Below are 10,463 nucleotides of genomic sequence, written 5' to 3' on the forward strand. Positions count from 1 at the left end.
AGCTGCTGACGAGCAAGGGTATGGCTATCAGCAGAATAAGTACCATTGCCACCCCTATGGCCGCACCAATCACCCTCTTCCTGCGGCTCAGCCTGGACGCTGCCAGGGCTAGGAAATCTTCTTCACTTTTGGAAGTAATGGTGAAAACTTCTTAAAGACAAACCCAGAGGGGAAAAAAGAAAAAAAACACCCTCCTACGCCAAGCACCAAGCGCAGAGAGAGCTGCTGTGAAGTGCCACCTGTTGGCCACCTAACAGGTAGTCCTTGGCTGGATCCTTTGTCACTTAGTAGAGTTTAATGTCTTCCTGCTTGGCATGGATGAAGTGGGAACTTATTCCTGTCTGGTTGAGTATCCTTCTGGAGCCTGGATGGCTGCTGTATTGCTCCAGGGCTTCCTTATTCATGCCAGTTCATATGGGCATGATGTGTGCATCACCTCCTAGCTCCTGTGAAACTCTGCTTAGATGCAAGCGATAAGGGAGGTCTGGGGAGGCAAAAGATGTGTGAACTGTCTTTAAGAAAATCAGAGCGACCTCTGGTGCCATGAGGAGGAGGAGAAGCTGAGAGCTCAGCTGCCTGCAGGCACACTGTCTGATCCCATCGCATCCTTTGCAAACCAGCTCTCTCCTCATTTACATGAGAAAAAAACAGATTGGCACAGACAGGGTACCTTTCAGGGCACGGAGGAGGGGCTGTATTATCTTTATGCCATGTTACAAGCAAAGTCTGAACTGAATGTCTACAACTTGCAAATATCACCTACAGTAGATCCTTCCCGGATGTGTTCTTTTATAGTACGGTTTAGTATATATAAGGTGTAAATAACAGGAACCTTTATTTCACTGCGTCTTGTACACCTGTTTATTGAGAATTAGCAGCCAGCGAGTCTGCAGTAATGTTTAAGGATGTGTTTTATATGCTGGGCTGGTATCATCCCAGCGCAATTAAGTACTTTCCTTGTGTCTCCCTGTCTCTCTCTCCCGTAGAGATTGATTAAGAGCTGACAAATCCAGCAGGAATCACCTAGGGGTGCAGCAAAAGATCATAAACCCCATCTCATTCCAGCCCAATCAACAATTAATCAATTAAAAAGGCTGCTCCGGACAGATGTGTCTTCCAGGGCTGCATACAGAAGGTCATAGGTCCCTCATTTATTTCCCCACAGAAACTGTTATCGGTATGAATATTCCAGTCTGACATATATTTGTGCATATTTACAGTGAGCACACCAAGAAAGCAGCTACAGACACAGAACCGTATAGTGATCACCTGCATGTGAGAAGGCTGATTCCTCTGTCCTCAATTATAAAGTCAATACTTATATACTCTAACCTAGTCTGGATTTGTCACACTTCATATGTGTATTGTTGCCATTAAATACTACGGAAGTCAAAAGTATTATTATATATACTGTACATGTATTATATATTATGATCTACAATGAAATAACCTGATCTTGTTCACCAATGAATATTGTGTAAGAGTTTTGCCTGAATCACAAAGTTGACCACAAGGAGACATCTATGTAAGTGTGTAACATTGTGTATTTAGCAGATGTTCCTAGTGGTAAGTGCAGCTCAACCCAACAGCTAGCATTGTGTTTTGTTTGCCCACTACTAGAGGCAATTCGTACACATGGCATAGGCCACACCAAGTTACACTTATTATCTACACAAGTTGTAATGTGCAATATTTAGCTCGTTTGAATTATTTATATTATAAATTAAGACATCATTTCATCGCATCATTGTCATCCGTGTGATGGTTTACACAACTCCAATGAAGCACCTTGTAGCCTGCAGTGACAGTCACAGGACAGACCCCCAGAGACATCTAGATCCATATTATCAGTTCCAGTGGACTATAATTTAAGGTATTTATAGGAAAATGTTAATCTTATGGGAAAGAGATATTGAAACAGATGGCATACCAGATTTTTGTCCATAATGCAAGTCTCAGTACACAAGGAGTATTTCAGGAACCCTGAGACACAGATGCTTTTATTTTTTTTAAATCCCACCTGTATCAGATACTTATATTATTACACGCAGTGCTTGTAACATGTGATGTTAGTGCAGCCAATCAGGGTTCCTATGCACTTTATTTGGTTTTAGCAGCTTTTTTATCTGGAATGGTCCTAGGCTTCCTCATCCTATGTCGTATGTGTGCAATGACCTAGAGCTGGAGTTACAGGGAACTCTTATGTGCTGCTGTGTTTTCACCAATCACTTCCTTCCCCCATGTGTGATAGGTAATGTCAGCTTTATACGTCTGTATATTTTAGATCCCAAAGTCCTAGATGTCACCATTAGAAAAAACACGCAAGTCGTCTCCCAGTAAGTTCTGGAGGAACAGATGTACTTACAATATATTGGACTGGTATTCTGTTCAGGCTGTGGGTGTCCAGGTGCTCTGAAACTACAAGTGCCAGCACACCAAGTCTCCTTATGTTTGCTGAACACACACTAATATTAAATCTACTAGTTAATGATAAAAGATGTTTAGGGCCAACAAGTGAACACATCTGCTGCACCAATACGGTAGCACGCATCACATTACCACGCAGTATATACAGCGAGTGTTGGCAAGCAAGTAAACGTTCCCAGTTATGTTCTGGTTGGATGCTGCATACAGGTAGTCACACCTGACAAGTCACTGACTCACTGTAATGTGTGGGCCGGGATGTGAGCTCGTTATTAATGCACTCCACACACCACAACATATCATATATATTGTTACAAGTTCCCAACATACTCCACTCAGCAATTAAATGTTTTCCCTTTAAACAATTCAGCATTTGGACAGCTCCTGGAGGTGCAGATGGCGTCCCCTCCCTCCTTCCCCTAGTGGATTCCTTCTCTCCCTCCACAGGTGGTATCCTTCCCTCTTCCCCCAGGTGGTGTCCTCCCTCCCTGGGTGACGTCCCACCAGGCAATACCTCCTTCCACAAGTTACTTCCCTCCACGAATGTCCCCCCCCCCCCTCCCCCTCCCTCATCATGATTTACAACCATCTCTTTTCCAGGGACAAATTTCCCATATAAAACAAATATTTATCCAAATATATGTCGTCAACTCGTTATTAATACAGTGTGTGATAACTGTTGGTTCTAAATTAATTTTGCAGAAGCTGAGGTATTATTTTAAGTAATGACTGGGATTATGCACTTTTGTCAAAGCAATTATACAAAATGAGTGTGAAACGTGATTGATTTAGAAATGATCAGGCGAGCATTGCGGTGATCCAACCGAGACATCAATACTCCTCAGTCCTCATGTATGATACAGGAATAATGAGGGTTTACTCTTTAATGGTCATGTATCAGAGCAAAGTGACTTTAATTACTTTGTGGGAGTGGAAACATGACTGTGTATTGAGATTTACATAACTCTCCATAAATCAGTGCATAGGAGTGATTCCCTTTATTCCATTTGTATGTACAGCAGCGGGGTTAGCAATATACTGTACTCTACCTATCTGACAGCTCGGTGCTATTTATACTCATGTCAGATTACTACATAATTCTCGACCTTCCTAACTTTTTATACAACGTGTATAATACTCTGTTGCTTTTTATCTTCCATATTTGTGGAAATAAAAATCAGATTGTTCCGATTTTAGTACTGTACATGGGCAATCTAATAGTTTTCACTTACTGAAATATACAGTATATACAGTACTGTAGTTAATGTATTCATAGAGTTATGCTAGGGGCTCCTTACATGAGTGAACGTAGTTTTAACTTTTGCATAATATTGTGGCATCATTGAGGCATTTTCCTGCTGATTTCATTATAATAGACTGGGGTTGTAGTTCACATGGACTATTATGTTTACATTAGTTATGCAAGTGGGAAGTGGGACAGGGAGAACAAATCAGAGATCAGAGGAGCAGGAGATAGGGGAAGCGCAGGGCCAGTATATTACTAAGTAGAACATTCTGAATGATTCTTTGACGTTTACTGTTTAGTTTGCAACATTTTGTACTGTGGATTATATTAACATTTTGTACAAGTCTAGTCAGAGTAGCAAGGAACTTTCATTGTACATAGGGGGTTATTTTGGTTCACTATTTTTGACAAATTCCTTCTTAGATGGACAAAACCATGTGCACTGCAGGTGGGGCAGATGTTACTTGTGCAGAGAGAGTTAGATTTGGGTGGGGTTTTACTTCAAAGTGAGATTTATATTGCAGTGTAAAAATAAAGCAGTCAGTATTTACCCTGCACAGAAACAAAAATCTTACCCAAATCTAATTCTCTCTGCACATTTTACATCTGCCCCCCAGCAGTGCACATGGTTTTGTCCATCTAAGTAGGAATTTTTCAGAAAGAGTGAACCAAAATAACCCCCATTGTGCCCTTAAAAAACAATGGGCCAGATAAATATTGCTCCCCTATCACCACTCTCCTGACAAGTGTTAACCCTTTGAGTGCCAAGTGAATTTGTCAAAATAGGTGTGAAAAATGCCAAGAAAATATTTTTATTCATCACAATGAGCTGTAATATTTACCCTATAGATAGGAAATAGAATCTTTTTTTCTACACAACATTTTTTTTTTTAATGCATATAACAAATGTAAGCGACGCTGTCATTTTTAGGAGATATTCCGTACATCTCTCACAGAGATGTTGGCAATCAAAGGGTTAAATAGTCTACATGCAAATAACTATTGCCCTTTAATGTAGACAAAATGCAGAGTACTGGTTTGTGTGCTGTACAAATGATAAGCCCATATGTAAGTTGTATAGTATAGTGCTGGAAATATTATAGAAATACCCTACTTTTGCTTGCATAAATGCACTGAACCAGTGGCGGAACTTGTGAGTGGTGGGCCCAGGTGCAAAAGTACAATTTGGGCCCCACAACAGAGGGTGACAGAGGTACAAGCTGCTGGTCTAGGCAGTAGTGGGCCCCTTAGTCCTCAGGGGCCCCGGTGCAATGCACCTGCTGCACCAATGGTAGTTCCGCCTCTGCACTGAACTGAACCTAAAATGAAAACTATGAAATGCCTTTACTGTGTATATCTTATCAACACAAATAGCTAACTTTATAAAACTATTTCTACTTAGTGTTTTTATTTGTGTTAGAAGGCCCTCACGTACTCACCCTACCTCTTTACCTCACCTGTCCTCCTGTCCTGTTCTTCCCTTCCTCTACTTCATCTTCAGTCTCCTCGACAATTTCAACACCTACTTAGGAACTGATGTGGATTTTAGTTCTACCAGCTATACCCCTATTTATACTGTATTTTATCAACACACCCTGTATGTCACCTTGTCATTTGTTTTTGTTTGCTAAGTACGGTGCTGTGGACACTTTGTGGCGCCTTATAAATAAATACAACTAGTGAAATGTTTTCTACCAAGTGTCTGGAATGATGCTATGATAACTGCTTTCATGTATGTCAATTCAGCTGCTGTTGAACTACACATCCCAGAATGCCATTTCACATTTTTAGCATGCCAACACAGTCAAATGGTTGCAGGACATGTTGTGAACTTTGGTTCCACAAGCTAGGACAGTTTCTAGACTATTTGTCACCCAGAGCCATAGGCAAACGCAGGGGGGGGGGGGGGTTTCTGGTCGTCCGGAAACCCCCTCCTCTTGGCAAATACCATTAATTTTGACATCAATAGCTGGTATGTACTATGATCAATAGAGCTACCGCCACGCCATGCAGTGTAAGGGACAGAGCAAAGCTGCTGCACATGCCTAGTGTACCAGCTTCTTCTACCACATTTACTGTATATGTGGATCTGAGCCCTCAAACATCACAATGGACCAGAGAGTAGCTGCCAGGATGAAGACACAGGAGCCTTACCATGAAGTGGGAGATTGTGAGCTTAGAATGTTCAGTACTGGTTCTATTATGTTTGTGTATTTATTATGATATGTTTAACCTTTTCCTGACCACTTATCTTATTTAAATGTTTGCAAGAGCCTATAGTATATAGACCATCTGTACTGTTAAATATCAATACTGTATCCAGTGTATAAAAAAAATTTCCAGACTTGCGTACTTTCTCCAGTAGGAGATTTTGGATTACATTTGGAAACCCCCCTCTAAAAATCCTGCATTTGCCACTGAGAGCAAACAGTGAAAATGTATTCCCCTAACAGGATGGAAGGACTTTACACACATCAAATGGACGCTACTGAAAAAGAGGGGTGGCCTTAAGCAATCCATGAAAACTCTCCTCTTTGTATACATTAAACAGATTGTAGAACTGCTCATACAAGCTTCATAAACGATTCTCTCTAATTACAGGCCTAATTCAGACTTGATTGCAGAACAAATGTGTTCTCAAAATGATCAAAACCATGGGCACTGCAGGTGGGGCAAATGTTATATTTTGGTGTGGTGTGTTAAAACTGAAATCACAGTGTAAAAATGAAGCAACCAGTATTTACCCTGCACAAAAACCGTATAACTCACTGAAATGTAACTCTCGGTGCACATGTCACATTTGCCCAACCTGCAGTGCACATGGTTTTGTCCAACAAAGTTTGTCTGGGTTGCGTATACCTGATTGCAGGGCTCTGCAATTTAGCAGGGCAGCGATCAGATCTGAATTAGGCCCTGTCACAGCCTTCCGGACCGCAGTGTGTCATTACCATGTCCAGGGGTACTGGTGGTGTGGGAGATGGCGGTGGGAGCTCAGGCAGCTGTTGGGCTCTCCCTGCATTAGGACCTTGGATGGCAGTGGCTTCCTGCAGCAGGGATTCCCATTGGGCAGCAGCTCCAGCGTATTCCTGGTTAAGTGGGCACGCGCCTCCCTAGGGGCGCGCACGCTGCACCAGGAACTCTCTTAAAGGACAAGTGTAACTTTTTGGCTGACGTCATGAGAGATCTGTGGCAGACCATCCTCTTTATAAAGAAGTCTCTGGCGGGCATTTCCCGCCAGAGTATAGGTTCACTTACCTGCTCCAGCATTCCGTGTGTTACTTCTACTGGTACTTGTTTAGTTTCATGGCGGCAGATATATCGCATGCGATGGGATGCGATCTGATGCGATTTGATGCAATTTTGTACCTGTTCATAACTCCACTATCCACTACGCATGGAGTTGATTTTATATAGTGTGGCGAGCGCAGCGAGCCACTGAGCCCGAAGTGTTGCGAGCCTGAAGCGTTGCGAGCTATGAGACGCGGATTACTATACATGTATTCCGTGCAGAGAACAGCGAGCCCCGCAAGGGGACGCGGAATACATGTAAAGTAATCCACGTCCCCTCACAGGGCTCGCTATGCTCGCCACACTTCGGGCTCGGTGGCTCGCTGCGCTCGCCACACTATATAAAATCACCCGCTCTATATAAAATGAACTCCATGCTTAGTGGATAGTGGGGTTATGAACAGGTACAAAATCGCATCAAATTGCATCCGATCGCATTCGATGCAATCGCATCCAATTTATCTGCCGCTGGCTGGACCATTATACAGTATATGCAACCTATCCTTGCATATCAATGCTTGCTTATTTCCCAATAGATTGTAAGCTTGCGAGCATGGTCTGTGCTCTATCAGTAACTGTTAATAAATAATAATAAAAATATATAGTAACAGAGGTTTTGGGAGCAGTAGCTTGTTAGGTTCTGGGCTCTTGAGTATGAAGGTTGTATATTTTTCTGTCATTTTTCAGACACAGCCTTTAACATGGCAGTGAGAAGCTGATTGGTCAGTACTTTCTCTCTCTCCACCTTATCACCATCCAGGGCTTATTACATCTGCACCATTGTGTTTCCTGTGTGTGTGTGTGTGTGTGTGTGTGTTTTGTTTTGCGTAGCTGAATATAATTGAGACAGAAATTTAAATACCAGTTTCATACTGTACCAACTTTATACTTGCCCTGAGATTCTCCAAACCTAATTAATTACTGGTACATCCTAACCATGGATCAGAATGGACAAAGGATCCACAGCAATCAGAAAATGATTCAATACTGATAATTAACCCGGATAAGTGCTGCAGTAACAGAGACCTCAGTTCTAAACAAAATCATAGCTCTAGATCACTAGCAATGTTGCAAAGCCCAGTAATGACTACAGAGTATGTGAATAATGCTCTTAATTGTTTCACACATGGGGGGAAATTTAATAGGATGACAGATTCAGAAAGTGAGAGATTTGGTAAGAAATCTCAAGGTTTTTTTTTTTAAAGCGGCAATCCATCTATGTCCACGTGGACAGTTAAGTATGAAAAAACACCTTTTTTTTAAATAAAGAAACATGAAAATCAATTATACAGTATCCATGTCGGCATAAACATAAAAACATGAAAAACTCATGTTGACCTATTACTTGTGCCAACCTTTTGACCATGTTTACCTAATGCATGTCAGCCTTTTTCATGTGTCAACCTTTTGCCTGTCCACCAATTGTGGTCGACATGTTACTTAATTACAGTCGAGCTATTGACTGCATACCATTCAGAGCAGGACAGACGTTTATTGCCTCATGCAAGCAGCATTGAATTTTCACAGGAACTCAAGGGACCCATGCGCAGCTGCAGATTCCTGATAATTGGGGATTTGTGTGGTTCCCCTCAACAACACATAACTTGGAATCAGTTAGATAGAAAGTAATTATAACAAACTAAATATGAATCATGGAAGAAACCTACATACTGTGGGAGGAGAAGGGAGGGAGGAGAAGTGATAAAGAGCCTGGTACTTTATCACCGGCCAATCAGTTCCTGACTGTTAAGTTACAGGCTGGGTTTAAAAAGGGACAGTTAGGAGCTGATTGGCTGGTGATATAGTATCACTGCTTCATACATCTACCCCTGTATGCACAATATAATTTAGTTAACTATACTAAGATCACATTATTTTAACTAATGTCTCAATGAAAACACTGGAACATTGGGGCAGATGTATTAAGCCTGGCAAAGAGATAAAGTGGAGAAAAAGTGGAAAGAGATAATGCACCAGCCAATCAGCAGTGTTTGAAATATGACAGTTGGAAGTTGATTGGCTGTGCGTTATCTCTTTCCACTTTTTCTCCACTTTATCTCCAGTTTATCTCTTCGCCAGGCTTAATACATCTGCCCCATTATTACAAGCTTGAGAAAATGTATTGATATTACAACTGATCATATAGTACTTAAATATTCATGTACAGTATATTCATATACATTCCTGTATGTGTATTGTATATACGACATGTGAGGTTGGGGAATGTTCTACCTGTCAGGTGTAATAACCATACCACCTGGAGTAATTAATGTGCATACTGCAAGTTTAATAAATAACCGTAATAAGTCTTCAATAGTCTCCCATCTGTAAGTATGCTCCTGTTCCTCAGCCTTGTGTTCTCTCACTGCAGGGCGCATTTATCAAGCTCACTTAAGAATAACACAAGTCGTTTGGCAGTACTGTATATACCATTAACTTGAATAGGAGTTACAGCCAGAACGGCCTCGTTATCCCTAACAGAGCTTGATTAATCACCCCCCTGTTTGCTCTCCTCTTTTGCTGCTTCTGTATCACTTGGTCTTGTTCTCTTTACATATATGTCTATGAAAATCAAGTCAAATCAAATCAAGGTTTATTGACATGACAGGACATTTCCCATCTTAGGTAAAGCAAAAAGATGCTGGCCTTGGTAATAAACCTGCAAATATGGGGAGACAATCAGAGCAGATTGAAAAGGAGGAAATAATAATTCTCAACTGAGATTTTGAGGATCTAGAAAAGCAATCCTGCAATTGTGTTTAAGTACAAAGGGGCTCGTTTAAGATGAATATTTAATATAATTTAATATTATTATTATTATTATTATTATTATTATTATTATTATTATTATTATTATTATTATTGTTGTTTCCAATTTTCCATTTTTTCCCTCCAGCTCGCCATACATGAAATATACAGGTAACAGTGAGGCAAGTGCTACAATCTTAGGGGGTTGTTCAGTAGCCTCAAATGTATGGATGAAGATGGGTGCATTTTTGTTTTTAGCTCCCATCTATTTAATAACTTTTTATGGTCTCATGCAAGAAAAATATGGCTCTTTATATCGTTATTCCTACAACAAAGTAATGTGGAAACAAACAAACAAAAAATACCAATCTAGTGTACATATTGTTTCCCAAACCAGCTCACCCTGCTGTGATTAAATATTCAAGGAAAGTGGGATTCCAGCACATATTTGCTTCGATCTCACAGTCATTCACATAAGGTACATTTAGAGTTGGGAAGAGCTTTTTTCTATCAGGGCCTTCTTAGCAGCATTGAAGGCCCTGGGCAAAGAAATTAGGCCTCTACCCAGTGGTGTAGCTGGGTGCCACGGTGCCCGGAGCAAGGATATGTTTAGCGCCCCCCCTAAATTGTAGTAGGCCAGGCTCTTGCGCTGCGAAAAGGGGGCGCGGCCTAACATTATACCGCACACTGTAATGCCCATTGCATATTTTTGAGAACTTTGAAATACCCATTACACATAAAGCCAAATGCCATAATG

The 10,463-nt window shown here is 41.1% G+C and overlaps 1 protein-coding gene across 1 annotated transcript in view; it reads right to left on the bottom strand.

Moving 5' to 3' along the window:
• Positions 1-631, bottom strand: part of C1QL4 (complement C1q like 4) — a 62,676-nt gene extending 62,045 nt beyond the window's left edge. Inside the window, exon 1 of the mRNA XM_083169104.1 lies at positions 1-631. This exon is cut by the window's left edge and continues 518 nt beyond it. Within this exon, the coding sequence (XP_083025230.1) occupies positions 1-46 (46 nt within the window). The 5' untranslated portion in view covers positions 47-631.
• Between the last annotated feature and the right edge of the window lie 9,832 nt (positions 632-10,463).

Source organism: Crinia signifera, chromosome 2 (assembly GCF_055691185.1).
Source record: "Crinia signifera chromosome 2, ASM5569118v1, whole genome shotgun sequence".
NCBI lineage: Eukaryota > Metazoa > Chordata > Amphibia > Anura > Myobatrachidae > Crinia > Crinia signifera.